Here is a 21,097-nt window from a genome sequence, read left to right as displayed (position 1 = left end):
TTGTAAAGATATTGGTTAATTCACATGAGACTTATGTATTCGTATTTTTTTCCCTGTCATCACTTATTTGACGAGGGCGGGGCTCTGTTTATACAAGGTGATGTCAGGTATTTCCTAACAGAATTTACAATATAATACTTTTGGCACATTTTACGGTGTATTGATAACAGTTCAAAATATGAATCTGATGACAGTTCTAGGGTTGTTTGCTTTTGTTGCCATTGATTAATTTTTAGTGTTACACTTATTTATTTATAAATATGGATGCGCTTTTCTTTTAACTTTTAACTTTAACAAGTTTTATGGCATTGATTGTTTAAGACGAAAGAGAGATAGATGCAAGTGTGTCCGTATTAAGACCAGAGGCATCCACTCGACCGAAGGAGGATTTGACATTTTCAAGACAATTAACAGAGCCTGAATTTGTGTTTGTTAGTGATTAATTTCATTTATTCAGGTCTGTCTCATTTCTTACATGTTTTATACACAAACGGGGGGATGATGGATGAGCAGAGGGTGGTGGAGAAATGTCTGCTCTTGTTCTGTATGTGTGAAACTGTTGAGAAATGGGGAAATATAGGAGAAAAAGGAGGAGGAGCAGTAGGAGAAAAGGGGGGTGATAAAGAGCAGTGGGGAGGGGAGGTAGCTCTGAAAATTGGACAGCCAAACAATAGAGATACCCAACTTTTCCTCTCAATCCCTACTATATTTCATATTTTTGAAAACTATTCATTTTTATTTTAAAGGGCCCATTACTGATACCCCACCAGTCACAATTTGTCTGAACTCCTTTCCTGTTGCATAAAAGATTGAGACAAGCGTCTGCCACGCACCTGATCATGAAAAACAGTCATGCTGAGGTTGACTTGTTTTGCAATGAGTGAACATATTTCATTGATGTTTGCAGGTAGTAATTTATTGCACCATAATTTACTGACTGATTTGGTGAATGCTTCATTGGGTGACAAATGAAACCGCTTTTGAGGCATGCACTTCATTTGCAATTTTCCGATGAAAAATATGACTTTGAACGGTTTCTGCATCAAGCGGTTGCTCCAAGCGAGAAACACGGGGGAAATTTTCCAGAGGTTTAGCCCATGTGCAGGACGGTAGAGTGACTGTGGTTGGGTTGAGGTAGCAGTGTACATCAGAGGAGAATGCCTCAACACAGCAGAAATAAATAATGCATTGTGCAGTCAGAAAGATTAAGGACATTTCCATTGTTCTGGGTCTGCACTCCAGCACACTGGATATGAAATGAAACAATGACTATGAGGTTAAAATGCTGACTTTCAGCTTCAATTTGAGGGTGTTCACATCCATAGTGGGTGAACAGTGTAGGCCTCGTAGCACTTTTTATACAGTCACCCAGTTTTAGGACAGTGCAGCAGCAAAGATCCTAAATAAACAGACAAGCCAATCAAGGATCATGTGACTCACCTGCTGAAGACCAGACTAGAGGCAAAACGTCCTGTGAAACAAGAAAAGTAAAGATGGCAGCTGTCCAGGCCTGGTAGAGCATCCCCTGCTGATGTCATTCACTCTGAAAAGGATTTAACACCAAATATTTAATGTGATGACTTTTTAAAGTTTATTTTCATTAGTTTTAATAAATGACTGTCCCCTAAAATTGTGGGGAAGTGTATAAAAAATGCTACACCTCCTAAACTGAAAGCAAACACCTTCAAAATGGGAAAGTACACTGATTTTACAAGATCAGTTTACTAGTCACTTGGAGAACTACTCAGACTGTGAAAATAGTTGTATAATGTTGTTTGTTGCTCTGAAGGGAGCTGTCTCAAGTCTAAGAAAAATGCTCACGTGTCTTCATTGCAGTATCTTGGCTTTGGCTTGGCGACTGCCAATTTGTAAGCTTGCATTAGAAACCAAGGGGTGCAGAATTTGAAAGACATGGCGTTTACCAGGCAGGGAAGGTCAAACAAAAAGAAGCCATCATGTTGCATCAAAGGAAGTGCAGGATCCAGTGTTTTTGGAACTAGGACTCATACTAGGGACTAAAAGACAGGATATCTTGGGCACTGCTACCCCAATTTTTTAAAAGTGCAATACTCTGTTAAAGTTGGAACTTCAAAGTTATTGTTTCACTTCAAATCGACTGTGCTGAAGTACAGAGAAAAATATGTCAATGTCTTACTTACAGACTGTGCTGTATGTGTGGAAATAGGGAAGGACATGTGTCTGAGGAATTTTGGTGACAGCTGAGATAATCAGCACATTTTTCTATGAGAGTTTGCTTCTGTGAGTTGATATTAGTCTTCTTTTGCTCCACCCCTCCACTTCCCTTTTCCTGTCCATTCTCTTGCTGGCAGTTAAACCAAGCGTCCCCTCCCACTCACCCCACACAGTGTGCCTATCTAATGGTGTGGAGGAAATCGGTCTTATAACCATTGGTTTAGAGTCACTGCCTCTCCCTACCATTTCCCCAGATGGGTCAGGAAAATGGGCGTTAAAACGGCCTCCACCAATCCTCCTCCCAGCCTTCTTGAATCTGCTAAACCAGCCGTCGCAGTCTCTGCGAAGGGAGCACACCTTGCCTCCGCTACAATGATTTAATCTGCCGAGCACCTTTTCAGTCAAAGGGTTTCAGGCAGGGCCACTCTCGACACGATTCTAATACAATGCATGGACACACACGTACAGGAAGTGGGGGCGTGCAAGGGGGCGCCGGCAAATACTCGCGCATGCACGCGTGCACCTCATGCCCAAGCGCAGATCGATACTTGCAATCATCCAGGTGACAATAGGCGCAGGTTTATCGTCCCCTGATTCACACCCTGCTATCATCACCTTCGCACAATCACACAATCAAGAGGAGGAGGCGGAGGGGGGTGGGGCAGGGGGTTTGAAGGGAGAATGTGCATATGTGAAAGAGGAGGGAGGGAACAGTGCATGGGAGCTTACAGGTACATGAAATGTGTGAATATGTGCGTGAAATGAATTGAAATGGGTGTGAAAGTGCATCTATTTGCGGGCCGATGCGTATACACCTCTCTTTGTGTTTGTGAGTGTGTGTGTGTGTGCGTGTGTTTGAATGTGCATGAGTGTATTTGCAAATGGTTACTTCCCATTGTGGGTGTATAGCATGTACCATTTTTCCGAGGGTGTGTGTGAGTTTGTGCACATACAGTACATCTGTGTGTGTGTGTGTGTGTGTGTGTGTGTGTGTGTGTGTGAGGGTGCGTATGTGTGTGTCAGTTGTTATCAGAATGACACCATCCTGCTCTCTCTCCTGCAGCCCCAGAGGATCAGTGGAGCTGCACCAGTTTCAAATGAAAATAAATGAGAGGCAGTGACCGCTACTGCCTGGGTCCCACTTTAATGAGGAAAAGGAGGAGAGAGGGAGGGAGGAGAAGGATGACAGAGGTGGAGGAGGGAGGGGAGGATGGGGTGGGTGGGCCAAAGGCAGGCGGAGAAATTGGAAAGTGAGGGAGAGATTGGTCGGAGTTAGCGACGGAGGTGCAGAGAGACGAATGGAGAAGGGGGGTGATGAATGGAGGGCCTCTCTCTGTCACTGATGCGATGGCCAATTACAGTTGAAGCGCGCTTCGATGCACTGCAGGTGGAGCGTACAGTGTTTTGAGTGGCATGAGAATATCCCTCCATCCTCCATTTGCATTGAGAGGAGAAATCACTGCACAGTATACAACTTAGAGAAGCTTTGGGGGTTTACTGTGCGATTTGGTAGAACTGCATTAATGTCGTATACCACTGTTGGTCTGGACTGCAATATACAAGTGTATTCTTTACACCCTGTCCAGCTAAAGCCTTTATCTCCAATTAAGGATTTTTGTTCTTCTATTACTCCGGCTAATTAAACCTGTAATGTCATGGTTTTGGGTTTGTGATCTGTTACTTCCTGTTTTATTTTGGTAAGAGTTCTCCCTCATGTGTCTTGTGTACTTTTACGTCCTGCTTGTGATTAGTTTGCTTGCCTTCATTGATTCCACCTGTGTCTCATTGTCTCCCCTACCTGAGTGTATTTAGTCTTTGTTCATCCTTTGTTCTGTGTCAGATCATCGTTGTGGCTTGTGTGAAGCGGCCCGGCCTTTGTTTCTCGTGTTTTCTTGGACATTTTCATTGATTTCTATCTTCTGCCTGTTCGGACTGCTCTCCTGGTTGGTTCATCTCTGCCTGCCTGGGTCCAGTTCCCAGTTTTTCTTGTTTGACACTAAACGTAACATCTACACAGTAATGAAACATTGCCTTTTCAGCCTGTCCTCCCACACATATTTAAAAATCAACCAAAGTGGGGTGGAGGGTAGGGTGTCAGGGGGTATGGCTCTGGGCTAGATAGCTCAGTAGCACCCCTGGTTGACTTGCTAACAGTACGGAGAGTGACAGGGACAGCCGAATGCACCTTTCACTAATTGGGGACTTTTTGCTGACATAGGTCAAATAACCTCAAAATCTTTGGTATGATGTCACCAAATATGGCGGAGGCAGCTTTGCCATTTTGTTTGCCCACTTTCAAAGACTACAGGATAATCTCTTGAAGCTTAAAGCAAGGCTGCTTTTCTTAGTTTATGAAAGGTTGACATTTTGGAGATACGTGGGTTTTCCGAGATGGAGAGGACAGACCGCCCCGTTTTTATAGCATTTGTCAATAGAAAACGTGCCAAACTGTTTAGGCTGTCTGTTTTATCATTTTTGCACATCAGTGGCCCCAAATGTCTTTAAGAGGTTACTGCATTTAATTCTGGCATAGACCAGATCTACACCATGTCTCACTTAAGGGTGAGAAAAGGCTTTCAAAATTAAAGCTTTACTGGATGTGATTATTTTGTACAATAGTGCCACCCTGAGCAGAAGGTCAGAATTCATAACTGTAGGCTGTTGTAGTTTTGATGACCATGAACCAAACACACGTGGAGTGGTAACAATTATGTTTTTCTTATTTCTGTTAATAAAGACTTATTAATAAAGAATAAAGCTTTAGGTTAAAGCTGCAACTTTACCTTACTTCAAAGCTTTCCACAGCCCGCTATAGGGCTGTAAAAAACCTGGCTTTATTAGATCCTTAAAAATCCCACAGGATGAACCCAAAAGAACACGGTGCTCGAACCGAAGCCAAGGCAAAGTCATCTTGTTGAGAGTTGGGAGATACAAGGTTTTCCCTCAACAGCAGTGATATGTTTCTACTTCAGTGCAGCTGAGCGTTGTCCAGTCTAGCAGAGACCATTAAAACTAGTAGACAGCAGCACAGTATAGCCAGGAGGCCTCTAAAGGGGCAGAGGACATCAAGTGTGTGTGTGTATGTGTGTGTGTGTGTGAGTGTGAGTGAGAGAGACAGAGACAGAGAGACCCGCACTTTAAGTCATGTCGAGACCACCGGTGCAGACATTAGTGTGTGAGGGTCAATGAACAGGTCAGGAGGTATTTGTTCGACAGTGTTGGACTTGATCAGAATGTCCTGTAACGTAGATTGTGTGTGCGTGTGCAAGCATGTCTACATGTGTGGTGTGTGTGTGTGTGTGCGCGCGCGCGTGCATGTCTACATGTACGTGTGTGTGTGTGTGTGTGTATTAGGGTCAGATGGATAGGATGGGATTTTTTAACCCTTTCAACCAGGCAAAAATCGCACCCCTCCTTAGAGTCATAACTCTAAAACAGACATCATACACTTAATGCCAAATTGATCAGGACATACTCTTATTTATATTTATGTACTTGGATTTCCATCTTGGATTGATGTCCATAAGTCCACTTATAAAAAGTTGGGCCGTACAACTCCAGATCTTACCTCATTATCATCAGATTTCGACTTTTGTGTCAAAAGTAATCCAGTTAATTGTTGTCTATACACTCACGCTTACAGTGCAAAACTGTTAGATGCACAATACTTCTTGTTAACGTCACCAAAAACCCGATGGGAACCTTGGTGGAAAAACTCAATACATATTCATCCCAAATGGAAATAACAAAATGTAGTGACAAGAAAATCCACAAAAATAGGTTACTTTTGGTTTTACACTATCAGTATTTCTGAAAGTATTAGGACATAGTATTAAGTTTCATCATCTTGGTTTTTATATCTCAGAACCACTGACACTTTCCTCTATTATTTCATATGGATATTTGCTGTGTGTTGAAAATCTTTGGACATACATGCAAAAAAAACTAATTTCAAGTTGCAGGAAACCTTTTTTTCCCCATAAGAATTGTCCTCATACATGTATAGTACCACTCATATGTCCAATGATGGCATTTCTGAGTAGCCTAACTTATCTTCAAAATAATATATGGCATGCCTAGCTAAAAGATGTAGTGCTGGTGGGTGATAATCAGCATTATATTTAATCAGAATTGTATTCTTGTTATGATGAAAATACATTTAATACAAAATGAAAAGCACTGAGCTGATACATCAGTCAAACCACATTGTGTTGGAGTTTGCGTGTCGTGTCAGATTGTGTGCAAAACAGGTCAGTGAACATTTAGAGGCTGCAGCCCCACAGGTGGAGCTGGGATCCATGTTAACTTGAACACGGTGTCCTAACCAGAGTCCAACAAGGACCAATAACAAACTGACAGAGAGGGAGAGATGGAGTGAGTGATGGAGGCGAGGGAACGAGACAGATGAAAGCATGAAAATGGAGGAGAGCTGGAGAAAATATGGCAATGAGATTTCAAGATTGATCAGTGAGAGGCAGCAAGAGTGATGGAGAGAGTGTTAGATAGAGATGTAGGGGAGTATCCATACACTGTTTGGTTTTCAGTCTGGGGTTCTGTGCTTGACAGAATAAGAAAGTAGAGGAGAGACTAAACTAGATTGGGACGCCTCTATCATCCTTTCATTTAGGAAGTGATTCATCTGCAAACACACACATAGTGTAGAATATACACTGATCAAAATGTGTTTTCCCGGAGTTTTTGAGCGGTGGGCATGAACGGTAGCAGTCAGGGTCTGTCTGGTTTCTAGCTCCTCACATGTCCACTTAGGCTCAAACGCAGCTGCTTGCTTTTCTGAATTATTCATGAGCCCTTCATTAAATATTCACGTGTGAAAAGCCGGCGCCATCAGCTACCCACAATCCTCTGCTCTGGATAAGGTTGCGAGCAGGAAGCATAGAGAAGCCTGGGTGATAGTTTACAGAGTCTGATAGATAACATAGTGGCTGCTTTAGGATTCTTTCTGCTTTGTAAGACCACCTATTTTTGGTCCTGTCTCTTTGTCTCTTTCTTTTTCCTCACCCCACCCTGTCTCCTCCTTCTCCTCCTCCTCCTCTGCCCTCCCCTCTCCTCCTTTCTAAGTGATCGATTTGTATTGTTCGGGCAGCTGAGCCCCCCCAGCCCGAGGTGTGAGAGATGAAGGCGGAGAGAAGACAGAAATAACTAGACACAGGGAATGGGCGAGAAAGACAAAAGTAGGAGAGCAAGCTAGGGCAGAGGCAGACCTTGCCATGAGCAGGATCTGGGAGAACATGGGGCCCTAGGGTGAAGAGAGATAGGAGAGGTGATTGCTGAGGGTGGGAAAAGAGCAGAACAACAGGGAGAAAATACGGTACAACACAATGTATGAAATGTTCACTGAAGTGAGTGGACTAAGTGAAACACAGGCTCAAGGATGCATTTCTTAAGGTGTCCTAAGGACGCAGCCATGAAAAGGTTGAGTGTCACTTTGTTAACAGTTTCACCAATGGCATTTCTATACAGCAAATGTCTTGTTCTATTTTACCTACCGTACTTTTTCGGTCGTCTTGTATTCAAAATACGGTGGCTTACTTTATTGCCACTTTGTTTTGGTGCTCGTGACAGAACAAGTGATTGGCTCTGTGGTAGCACCAATGAGGAGCGGGTGATGTTTCCATTTTTGAAAGGTACGCTTCGGGTCCTCTGGCAAGCCGCAAAGACGCAATTGTGGAGGTTTGTGGTGGCATGCAAAAAAGGCATACAAGTTTCATGAAATCTCTTCAGGAAAAGTTGGCAATGAAGCAAGATTTGAAGGTTTGAGACTGAGCAGAAGTGTCATTATGTTCCCACCACCTGCCAGACTTCTACACTGAAACTGAGGGTTTTTTTTGTTTTTTTTGTGAGAGTTTACCAAAGCCTGACTTTTAATTATTGTAGCTGCCTTACACGTTTTACACGTTTAACTGTTAGCCATTCAGAACTTTCAAAAATGGTATGATGGCAGGTACTTCTGTATTTCTTTTTTCTAAGAAACTGCTAAATTTAAGCTTGTTGTTAATATATTGTTATGGAGAATCTGCAAGCCTGATGTTACCAAAAAATAATCAACAAATAATTTTAAAAAAAAATCAGTAGTTGTCCATTTTCACATGGAGGGCATGAGGTCAGGATTTACTTACCTCACTATTAACATTACCTAAAGCCAGGTATTCGGTGTGATGCTTTTTAGATACAATTCTATGGAGTATAGGAAGAAAGTAAAGTCATATTTTTCAGCCATTTGAAGAGGTTTCTTTTATAAATAGTAATATTATTGATTCAGTCATCTGGATTTCTATAAAGATTAGATATACAATTCAGAAAATGCATTGGGATTTTGATGCCAAAGTGTCATGATAGTGATTCAAATTATGCCCAATGCATGGAAGTGTTTCCTTTAGCTTTTTTCTCCTGGACGTGCAGAATGTTTTTGAAAATCCAGAGCAAAACCACTACAGTAGTGTAAACATAGCTGCGCACTTGCTAACATACACATGCATCATAGTAAATGCAATATTAAACAGCTGCAACACAAATTGCATATTAAAACAATGTCACTTTTTTTCTGATAAGCTGTTGGTTTCACATGACTACATTGAAAATTAACTCATGTTTTATTAATGGATGGATGCATTTTGTTTGGCGAACAGGAGGAAAGGATTTGTTTAGAATTCGAAGCAAATGAGGAGATTTGATTGCATGATTGTTTTACCAGACGTACATGAGAACATGCGTTCCAATTTACTCATTTTGAATCCGATGCATTTTCACTGCAGCAGTGCACATGGTCAGACAGGTGTTCATAAGCCTTTGGCAAACAAAGAGGCACGTACACATGCAGCTTCTCGCTATAACTCCTATCATCACCTGTGTTATTCAATGATTATTATCATTAAAGTCTGTCATGTAGTAATAATAGTCAGCTGTGTCATTCTCAGCTTGGTTTTCAGTGTAGAATAAGATATGATATGGATGAATTTGACCAGGTTTGTGTTTGAATGCTTAAATTGTAATTTGTTATTTGCATGGGCAATCAATCAGCAATCGCCCACTGATACACAAGTCCCAACGTGGCTGAGTCAGTCTTAAAAGGTCAGTTCACCCGAATTACAAAAATACAGTGGTATCGAGCCATGTAAATAGTTTTGGTTTTATTTTTCCAGGTTTCAGAAGAACACATTGTCAACAGTTTTCATAGGGACTATTTCTTTAGTATAAAGTAGTTTCAATGAAAACTATTGACTGTGAGGTCTGTGGATTATCCAAAGTAACAGGGACACTGTTTCTTTAAAAGGAAATGGCTGCTGAATTTTTTAATGTCATTTTTCAATGTTTTGGGCACCACAAACTGAATTCCATTCATCTCCATCGGGGTGGGGGCAGAGGGGAGTCCGATTTCTCAAAACCCTCATGTGGAAATAAAACCAAAACTATCTGCATGCCTAGATTCCATAGGAGTAAATGGGAAATATGCTTTTGTTTGAACAGAATTTTAACTTGCAGGACGCAGTTCATGAAAAGGGAGTATAAAATATCTGATGTGCTATTTAGAGAAAGAAGTCGGTTTATAAAAACAAGGTGGCGTATCCAAAATCTGTTGGAAGCAAGCAGGGGAATAGTAGGAAAACAAATGATTGTGATGTCCTTTTTTTATTGTTACTTTGTGTGATGCTGTTGTCAGTTTGTAAACATGTTGGATTTGGGTTATGAGCTGTCATCTGAAACAACAGCCATGTTCGTCAGTTCAGGCCTGAACGTGGAAGCCTGTGATGGGAATGCAGCCGATTATGATGCAGCAGTTGGTTAAATAATGTCCTGTACAACTCCTGTTCTGTGAAGGATCGAGTGCGGTGAAACATGCAACATCATCCCCACTTCTGGGACACTGCAAGCCCTGAGGCGCTGATGTAGGATCAGCCTTTCCCATCCATACTCTGACCCCAGTCCTTGCAAGTAAATATGCAAGCTGACCCGCGAGCAGAGCCACGGGCCAAGTCCCACCCACGCCATACACTTACACTGCTGTATGTGTGCATACTCACCACATTTTTTTCCCCATTGACCCAGATACTCATCTTCTTCCCCCCAGAGAGCCACCTCTCTCAGTCTAAGAGAGGCTCATTATTTTACTGGAGTGCCTCCCCTCTTTTCTCCCATGGAGGAGGGAGGAAGTGGGGCAACCTGGTAGACGTGCTGCGCAGGGGTGCATTCAAGCCCACTCCGGTTCCACGGGAAGGCATACTGGATCCACACAATTAACGCAGCGTAAAATAGAGTCAGCAAATTTGCAGCAAATTATGGTCTGGTTCATAATTACCAGGCTATCCCCATGCGCAATTGCACCTCTCCAAATTTGGTGAACTCATCTGATTATAAATCACCTAACTGGTCATTCTTTTATTAAGTCACCACACTGAAATATGTGTGATATTCTGTTCTAACAGTCGGCAGTTCATATGCTCTGAATCATGATTGTGCAATGTATTTAAAGGGCTGTCAAGCCGAAAACAGCCCTGCATTAAAAAAACCACAAGGGGCTGCATTGGTGTGGGAGAGTTACTTCAGGTATCCGTGAGATAATGAAATACTATCCAGGAAGGCCAGTTTGAGTAATGATGGATGAGTTTGAAGGTTTATCAGACATTTAAAACTGCACAGTGGTTAACAATACTATGAGAGAGAGTTTTAGAACTCCGGAAAATAATCTAAGTGGTGTTCACTTTCCCCAGAAAAACAGTGGAATTACGGCATTCCCATTACAAAGTAATCTACCAGGAGTGCACACTCCCATATATTTGACTGGCCAACGCAGCGCATTGCCGGATGATTTCACAATTTCACATGTTCAGCCATGGATTAACCATATTTTTTTGTCGGGCAACCCTGCATTTTTTTTTTTTTTTTGGCAGAGCCCTCTGTGTCAGCACCCCTGCTGCATCAACACAGTGGCCACATTGAATTAAATGAGGGGCCTGCGTTTTTTCACGCAGTGCTAATGTCTGTCTGAACGCGGCCTAATGAAGAACCAACATCAAGCAAAGATGCCAAAAATCTATTTGTACATAAAATATATATTTCACGTTACGGCATGGTCCAAATTCTCTCCTATACTGTGTATATAGCAATGTTTTTATTTAACTTCACATAACCAGAAAACCTGATTGAGATTTTAAACATTTGTTTTTCAAAAGTAATCCTTTCCATGATAACCACCACCACCAACAACAACAACAATGGGTTACCAACAAATAATATAAGACCAATGTCAAAAAGTATATTTGAAAAGGACTAAATAATAACAGTACCTACTTCCCAGTCATTGGTCGCTGCTTATGTATGCCATTACAGTTTTAGCAACTTTTAGGGACATTTGTGAGTAACAGATTGTCCTTTTGTGGTACACTGTATAATTGTTAAGGGTTAATGACAGGTATTAGCCCCTTCAAAATAATATTTATAAATGATAAAACTGCAAGGTGAGGTTAATTTTAGTTGGTTAGATATGGTGAAGATGATTGTCTGATGAAAAAAGATATTTAGTGGTCAGTTAGATATGGCTAATTATAGCCAGTGGTTAAAGGATGTGTCTTGAATAAGGATGTTGATTATGAATATTTAGTTTTTTACGGTGCAATATAAATGATTTAAGCCACCTTCTATTTTAAAGAGTATATGGAGATTGAAGACGTATGTGCCCACAATGATGCCTAATGGTTAAAGGCGAGCACTGTTTAAAGACTATGGCTGAGGAGACCTAATAGTTAAAGATCAGCTGCAGCGTTTATGCGCCACGCCTCCCCGAGTCGGCACCTGGTTCTCCAACAGTCCGTCAGTTGCGCTGTTGCAGAGTGGATTTTCAGACAGGACCGGCGGAAGAAAACCAGGAGGAAAAACGCGAATGGGGGAGTGGAGGAGAAGAATGTGACAACTGCTGGATGCGGACAGAGTGTGTGCGGCTGGCTACGCTGCCTTTGGGGAGGCCTCGGCTCTTGCACCTGTCCCTCTCCGTCTCCGCGGCCAGGCGCAGTTTGGGCGAGAGCGACGCTCCTTTATTTATCAGGCAGGGCGCACAGCGGCGGAGGCGCACACACACTCACACACACTATACTGTAAGCACACACAAATACACAGGGCAGGCAGGCAACATGACTTCATCCTACAATCTGGATTTTCTGCCCGATATGATGGTGGAGAGCCGCCTGCTTGTTCCCGGAGACAGAATGTGAGTTATTTGCCATCTCTTTCTCTTTCTCGCTTGTGATTTCTGTTTTTTGTGTGATTTTTACTGTCCTGAAAAGCAGCTGTCCGATGTGGAAATGTTGCTCCGCTGCTGGATATGTGACTGGAATCGGGGTCACAATTAACGCCATAGCCGGTGTGACTATATCTCTGTGTTATTGTGTTAGTTATGGCTTGTTGTTATTAATATCCGTCGATAAATTGCACGGGGATCGCAGGAGCGCCCGGGGCTGTTATCAGCTATCGACAGGATGGTGATGAATGAACGCCATTACGGGGAATTAATGCTACCGCCGTGAATAAACCTTGTCTTTATGAAGCTGTATTATCTGCTGCATGTCGTCAAATTGTTGTAACCCGTCAGGTCGACTCTTATTACAGCATTTAGCAACGGCTTCCCATTTCGCTCCGTGGAATAGAGGAGGGGAAGTTGCTTTGATTTGCGGCAGCCGCCCATTATAATTTCTCTGGGTCTTGCTGGGCTGGAAACGGTGGGTTCGGGACTGTGCAGCCGGCTCTGGGAGCGCACCATGCTGAGACACATAAAGACCACAGAGTCGATCTCTCCATTCTCCCCGCGCAGGGAGGAAGACAGGAGTGATCTCAGTCTCATGAGACTGATTTAACTCATCGGAAAGCATTTGCAGAAAAATCCACTGTGGATAGGAGAGGAGAAGCAACACAGAGGCTGTTTGAGAACATGCAGGAATGCATGGATGACTGGAATCCCGTGTGTATCAATTGGATTTGCTGTAATTCAGTTAAACTCCGGAATTTCTATAGAGCAGGGACAAAGGGAGGTTTTCATCCCGACATCACGGTCATGCGTTTTTTTCCACAGTGCATGTCCCACTTATGTCCCCTCAGCTCACAAAGCCTAGTTGTTGATGGATTATGTTCTTCTATTTTCCAGCAGAGAAAATGTATAGTGTGCTGTAGTTCTTCCTTCCTGAATTCGTGTTATGAAGGTTTTTTCTTTGTGTGCAGTCTGCAGTGTATGTTCGGATGCTGCACTTAACTTCTTGTGACTCATGATGTAAAAGAATAGAACAAATGTAATGAAGTGTGAATACGTTTGTGTGTGTGTGTGTGTGTGTGTGTGTGTGTGTGGGAGGGAGGTGTTACGAAAAACAGATAGTAGACTCATGCAGGACATTTTAGGATACTGTACAAATATCACATAACTTAACAAATCATGCAGCAGCTGGATATGAACATGTTTCTACGTTAATGCTGTGGAGTTGACTCACCACCAAAACACAGTTTTCTCACACAGATAAACTGTAAAATGCTGTATATATTGTAGTTGCAGCATAGAAACATGTAAATATAACCCTAAATGGATAAAGAAACTATTTACAAACTATACTGTGAGTCACTCTGAGAATGCATGATTCACTATAATAATACGATAGAAATATTATTATCATACAAATCATACATGTCAAAAAATGACATATGGTACCACAGTTTTACTATAAACCACTATAAGATTATTATAAGAAACCCCGATCTGGGGTTGGGACCCCACAAAGGGTTTGCAAATTTAATATGAGGGGTCACGGGATTGTTAATGGGTTAGGAGAGACTCAAAAACTCAAAAATTCTTCAACACAAATATTTTTGTCGGACTCTAATAGTTCCTTTTTTTGTTGGTAAATACCGGATTATTATTTTTTTTTTCATTTTGGCCTCTAAAAATGATATAAACGACACAATTTTGGAAGGGAAAATCACTTTGGTTGAACGTCTCACAACTCGTAGACATATTAAACTTGCGACAAGCGTTCGCGTGTAGACATTGCTTCTTTTTAAGGGGACACAAGCCAAACAAAAAGAACGGTTGGGAACCACTGCTCTATATCACCATAGCAATATTATAGAAGTATGCTATAGGAGATCAAAAATACCAACAAATGTTTTGTATTAGAAAACTGCATTAATCCCATGATTACTCATATCTCTGTTTCCACCGCAATGATATAAGGCCAGGGCGTGCACTTTACCCTGCAGAGTCTCCCTCTATTCACTCTCCATGTAGTCTATTGCCCAAGTGCTGTAGCGATGAGACGGCTTTCTCATTAATCAGTGTCATCAGCTCTGACGGCGTGGGCCCCGTGTACAACCAGCGGGGGTGGACGAGGAAGCCATCATACTTCCAGCCACCCTTCTCTTTCTCCCTCTGATGTGTCTTGCATCACCAGTTGCGGGCATATCTGCCCTGGAGTGAAGGATTTGTGAATAATGTGCGTCTCCGGCATTAGACAGGTCTATCTGTGCCCTCTTACCCAGCCAGTGAGGAGGCGGACAGGTTGGACCACATAGTGCTTATGGAGATGACACTTTGTATTTACGTGAACACTCCTCTTGAGCCTGGCTCACGAGAGGTGCTCTTGGTGATCTTTTGATTTAGTTTTTTGTGTCACTGTGTTTAACGGCGCTGTTTTCAGTAGCAATGTAAAGCTTGCATTTATGCTGGCCCCTTAAGTTCCTGCCACGTGATACGTTTTTGAAATTCTCTCTCGTTGCCGCTTCCTGTAGCGACTCCCCCGTTGACGCTGACAGCCCCTGACAACATCAGATTTGACAAATATTAGCTGAGATCATATGAGAACTAAGTGGAACTAACAGTCTAATCCCTCTCTATCCAGTCCTGTCAGTGCTGGGAACATGAAAAGAGGGTAAAGTGAGAGAATCAGGAAAAATGGAGCAGGACCTCTGCCCTTTACTTTCCACTCTAACTCCAACTCTGACGCCTAGACTCAGGTCGCTCTCTGGGAAGTATGTGACCCCCTCACCTCCTTGGACTCTTTGTTGAATACAAAACTAAAAGGTTCTTGAGAGTCTATCACACTTCTAGGCTGCAGGATGGACAGTATTTAGCAATGATTTCTTGAAAGTGCACACAGCAATGACCGAATATGTAGGCAAAAGTAAACAAGAACAAGAGGTGGCTAACTTTAACAAATATACTGTTTGCAGAGGAAGACACCAGACACACTCATAATAATGCTTGAAAATGCCACATTCTTGCCAGGGGTGTACACAACCCTACAAAGACAACCCATTGCTGCTATCAGAGGGAAAATATAAATATGACCACTGATTCTCTCCACGACCACCCCACCAACTCATCCCTTCACTTCCCCTTCCTGATCCCATTCAGCGCCTGAAAGGACACAAATCATGAACCCAACAGCTGAAAGGGTCCTGTGACAGACAGCATAGGGTTCTCATGAGAAATGTATGTAAGTGTATATAAGTGTCGGTGGGATGGACAGACCACAGAGTTTTAGAGGGAGGGACAAAAGAAGGCTTGTCTCTCTCTAGTATTAACTTTGGTATGTCTTTCATGTGACACTCGTCAAAGCATCCGAAACACCATATGATCAAAACCCACCAAAAGACTTCAGTTAAGCCCGTCAAAATAATTTAGAATTGGACACCTTACTCTAAACAGACCTCGATCCAGTCTAAAAACATTAATGCCTGCAGGACCTTATTTCCCCTGATTTTGTCTTCCTAGGCAGACTTCAGTCCAAGGCTGCGGATTGCCCCCTACAGAACAATCACCACATTTTCCCTTAGCCTTACTGTTTTTAAAAATTATACATTAATTGCAACATAACACAAAAAAAGCTGAAAACTGCATCTTTATTTTTCATAAAAGCCACAAAAACATCTGTCCATTTCTGGCACCATAACCACCAAAAATTGAGCAAAATCCTGCTGGGTCTGATACAGATCAGTTCAGGTTAAGAGCTTCACACAGACAGTCAATTAAGTATTGATCAATTGCAGATTAAACAAGTAATCAAACAAAAACTGCATCTTAACCATTATATAGAAGGTAGATAACGGCTCCTAATTTATGGCCAGTATAGATGATCAAACCGATACATGAGACTAATCCTAGAAGTGAAGAAGAGAAGAGAGATCGCTGGTTGGAGCAGGGTGAAAATTGACATGGGCGGACTGGGAGAGATTTACCGGGGGAAAGGTGTGAAAGGAGGAGGAAGAGTGATGGTTTGACAGCATACGACTCCCCTGGACAGACAGCTGGTCAGATTTGAATTGTGTCTTATCTGATGTGGAGATTAAGAGAAAATGAGAGGGAAAAAGGAGAATCGGTAGTGGTGGTTTTATCTTTCTCCCAAGCAACAGAGAGGCCTTTTCATTCTCTATTGTGAGGATGACACATACACACACACACACACACACACACACACACACACACACACACATAGAGGAATGAGGAGAAATGCATCAGCAACAGTAGAAGAAGCCCTCCGTCATTTCTGTTATGACTGTTTTTGTTCATAATATTGTTATTTAGGCAGAAAACACGTACAGTATGTGTGATATATGATGTGATGGAGTCGTCTTCACGCATCACCAGCTGCAACATTGTTTTATGTTGCTTTCTCTCAATGTGTGTATGTGTGTGTGTGTGTGTGTATGCGTGTTGTCATAATGATGAATGTCTTTGCTCTGCTGGGGCTCAGGAGCAGTTGTCTGTGGCTGACACCCCTGTGTGTAGGTGGTGATGTATCACGACCGTATGTCTGAGGGCTCTCTGTGGATGTGTGTGTATGGCAGGGGTGTGGTTGTGTATAAGCAGGTATGTGTATGGATATATGATGGGGTCTACAAGCATCTTTATATGTCATAATTGTGTGAAGAGGTGTAGGTGTGGGTGGGCCTAGACATGCATTTTTGCTTCCTGCGTCTGTGTGTGTGCTCTGTATGTAAACGGGCATCCACAAGTACACGATTGTGTTCAGTCCCGGTCACACCAGAATTTCTGACATTAAAATTTCCCACCAAATTCACTTTATTTAAATGACGGTTGGAGTGCTCTCCCCAAAAGTTCAACTTTCCTGAAATTCAACAGGAAATTTGTCCCTTTGACCAATAAAATCCATCATAACAGACTTCACTGCAGTCACAAAGTATAATCCAAATTAGAGAAAGCTAACGTGTTAGCTAATACAGTTTCATAGACTACTAATATTGTAGTGCAAAAGCCCTATGTGTAACTGTTCTTAAATGTGCTTTGTTTTGAGTTAGCAAGCTAACTAGTTTGCCAGTGCAATAATTAGTAATTTACCTAGTGAGCTAGCTAACTTCTGGTACTGCCTAAAGAGAACCAAAGTCCTCACTTCCTGTTCTAACTAGTCTGTTCAGCTAGCATCTGGAACTTAATGGGTTTCTCACAGGGTTTCTCTCAACAAGATGTCCCATGAGCAGTTCCGCAGTGTCGAAAACAAGCCCAATATTAATATAGCCTGTTACAGCCTCAATGCAAACAGGCTGCAAAATGTTAAAATGAAACCACTCGGAGTTTGAAAAGCAACAACAGAATTTATTTATATCAGCTTTGGTGTTTACTCTTGTATTTTAGGGTGATGCTGACAACTTGGAAACATAATAAAGTAATGATAACAATTTACATTGACAGAATGTGCGATTGTTGGATTACTCGCAAAGCGTGATGTAATCTGATTACATCTATTCTGTATAGCCAGGCAGAAAATAAAAAGCCTGTAACAATGCTGATTTAAATTTAAAAAGGAAAACTAAGAAGAATCATGTGCTCCATTAACTTCTTTTATAATCTATAAAAAAAGAATAAATCAGAGTAGTCAATATTTTTTGGTACAAATTAAATGCAAATCACCACCAATGATGTCTAGGATAATGCATTCACTCTAAAATGAAAGATGTGTTTAAATTTAATTAGAAACAACCAACCTATGAACTACTGTATTAACGTATTGTTTAATTACAAAGGGTACATATTTCGGAGAGCGATGTCAAAATTCATAAGAATGGTGCAATCTAAAAAATAAAATAAACCTAAGAAATCTGGCTCGTAACTAGGCAGTAACTGCAGTAAAACCAGATTGGTTAGGCTACAACATGATTGACATGACATTGATTTTTCTCCAGTGAGAGGGAGGAGGGGGCGGGATAGGTCCACGTGGGGATTTGTGGGAGGGCAAATTACATTACAGCACTGATGTTATTTGTGAGGCTGTGAGCAGACCGTGTCAGTCAATGCATTGGGGAAAATAGCGACCATAAATGTAAAAAAAATTACGTCGCTTGTCAGATTTTCCCAACAAGCAACCATATTTTTTAAAACAAGCCCAAAAAACCACGACCTGTGATTTTTTTCAAGCAACTTTAAAAAAAAAAAAAAAAAAAAAAAAAAAAAAAGAAGCCCAAAGTTGTGTAATATAAGCGGATTGGCAACTCATGAGTTTCAGCCAGGGATACACTGTATAAACGTGGGAGCTGTAGCTGGTGGATGCTAACAAAATAATTGTTGATTTTCCTGGTCAAATATAAAGTACAACATCTTCAAATTTTACCATTCCGTACAGAAGTGGATACGCATTTAGCTTATAATATGGACAGAAATCCCCAGGAACATGTTTAAGCTTTTCAGAAAGTGACAGATGCTAGTGGAACAGTATGTACATAGCTACATACAATCAGAGCAGGATAATAATTGCAGCCATTCACAAATGATTCTTTATCTGCCACTTCCTCCTGTGACCAGACCCTTCACACACCGGCAGAGGGTTGCGTCATCATTTGGCACGTCTCAATTGAAGCTCATAGCACACACTGTATATGCCACACCGACGGAAGTAGTCAAGGTAGTGTGTGCCTGAACATGCATCTTGCTTAATCTGCATGTTTGTGAGTGTGTATAGCCTTCACTAGCTGATGATCTGCTCATGATCGTCTCATTACTTTTTTCTCTCTGTCAGCCATGTTGCATTCAAGGTCTGCAAAACTTCCCTGTCTTCTACTGTGTCTTCTCATTGATACTTTCCATCATCGTACCATTTTACTGAATAATTGATTTGACTCCTCAAGAATGGTTAAATGGTTTGGTGAGCTTTGGCTTCTCTATCTACCTCCCTTGATTCTTGTTCCTACGGTACGTTATTACATTAGTCTCCAGCTCTTTGGTTTGCTTATTCAAGTCAAGTACACATTCACACAGCACACATAGTTACACACACACTTACTGCATTGGGTCTGTGTGGGTGTGTGTGTGTGTGTGTGTGTGTGTGTGTGTGTGTGAGAGAGAGAGAGAGTCTTCTGTTTTCTGAGAGGAGTATTTCATCACTTGGCCTTGAAACGAATGAAGTATGCACATGCTTTCAGTGCTGCATACACACATTGCCACCCACATAAATATGCAGAATACACACCACGTGACACACACGCACACATACTATACACACGCAGGCGAACACAAACACAGTCCCCACGTTGTTCACATCATGTCCCTGGGCTGTAGTGATGGGCAGAAAAATAACTGATTCCTAAGAGACTAAGAGAACACAATGATGATCTCTCTTCCCCTCTTGGTTTATGTATATCTCTCCTCTGCACCAGCCCTTCCTCTCGCTGTCTTTTTCTCTCCTTCCTTTGCTTCCTTTCTTCCTCTCATTCTCAATAGTCAGCCATTGCATTTGTACTGTGCAGTGGCATTACTCTGCCTTGCCAGAGGGAGAGCTTACCTCATGCATGTCTCAGTAGATTTTTTCTACCTGTTTTTTTGCCCATCCCTCACTTTATCCCTCTTTGGCCTGTATCTTCCCCTCTTTCTCTCTGCACTCCTACTCTTTCCCTCTTTTACCATTCAAGCATGCTAAATGCTTTACCTCTGTCAACTCTTGAGTCTGAGAGGAGCTCATTATTGTGGAGAAGGAGAGGAATTTGGAATAGAAGCAACATTCGTGGACTGAGGCTCTTGTTCAGCTAAAAGAGCCATCAGAATTACAGAGGGATAGTCTTACCTGCGTTAATTGGCAGTATTATTCACTAGTCGCCAGGGTTGAGGCTTTGATTTTTTTTTATCGCTTCCAGTAAATATATTACTCTTTTCCCAGGAAAACAGGATTTCTCTCCATAAATAAAGTTTGATTTCAAACTCACTGGTGGGCAATTGATTATCACACTATTAACAATGATTTTTATTCTCTTTTTTTCAGTGTTATCTTTGAAATTTGCCATTTTAGCATGATATGTAACTGGAACAAATAAATAAAAGGCAATACATTTTGTGTGAATTCCTGGGAAATACCAGCATCCCAATTCCGGTATTCATCCCTACTAATCACCTCTGGCCTTCAAACTTTTCTCTTATGCAGAATGCACACACTGGGCTTTTGCATAGGTTGGGCTGGTTAGCTTGCATGAGTGTAACTGTTGGACCACGTGAGAGCTGGCCCGGTGACATTAGACAGCATAGAAACTTCAAGGCTCCAATCACATGGTAGTCAAAGGTCACAGAAAGGTCAGTGCCACCTGCTATCAGCGTGCAGAGCATCTCCTGCTGTACAAATCATACCCTGATTTTCATTCTAGACACTACAGCAGCTGTTTTTACTTTTTAAAGAGATAATCCTCCATGTCTTTTTTTGTTTCTGTGGCATCTTTCACTTGTCAAACAGTGTGACCAGTACTGTGAAGTATTTTATTTTGTTGGCTATATGGTTGATTAAGTTCAACTAGGTGGCACTTATTTCTGTGTCTGCTCATACACATGCTAACGATTCAGTTCTGCTTCTATTTATTCAAAACAAGTCATAATTACAGATCATATCACTTCTGCACAACAGGATGTTTCCCAGTAAAGACA

At 41.8% G+C, this 21,097-nt stretch overlaps 1 protein-coding gene across 39 annotated transcripts in view; it reads left to right on the top strand.

The window, feature by feature from the left end:
* Nucleotides 1-21,097, top strand: part of celf2 (cugbp, Elav-like family member 2) — a 490,833-nt gene that overhangs the window by 344,218 nt on the left and 125,518 nt on the right. For 10 of the 39 annotated variants that reach the window (XM_044185271.1, XM_044185270.1, XM_044185269.1 and 7 more), the window contains exon 1: nucleotides 12,028-12,412. The exons of 9 other annotated variants lie outside the window; for them this stretch is intronic. In XM_044185271.1, the coding sequence (XP_044041206.1) occupies nucleotides 12,126-12,412 (287 nt within the window). In that variant the 5' untranslated portion in view covers nucleotides 12,028-12,125. Of the gene's footprint in view, nucleotides 1-12,011; nucleotides 12,413-21,097 lie in introns of those variants that run through there. 20 more of the 39 variants (XM_044185276.1, XM_044185275.1, XM_044185279.1 and 17 more) reach the window with 4 other exon arrangements.

This window comes from Siniperca chuatsi, linkage group LG23, assembly GCF_020085105.1.
Source record: "Siniperca chuatsi isolate FFG_IHB_CAS linkage group LG23, ASM2008510v1, whole genome shotgun sequence".
Taxonomy (NCBI): Eukaryota; Metazoa; Chordata; class Actinopteri; order Centrarchiformes; family Sinipercidae; genus Siniperca; species Siniperca chuatsi.
This window is presented reverse-complemented; position numbering and strand designations above follow the sequence as displayed.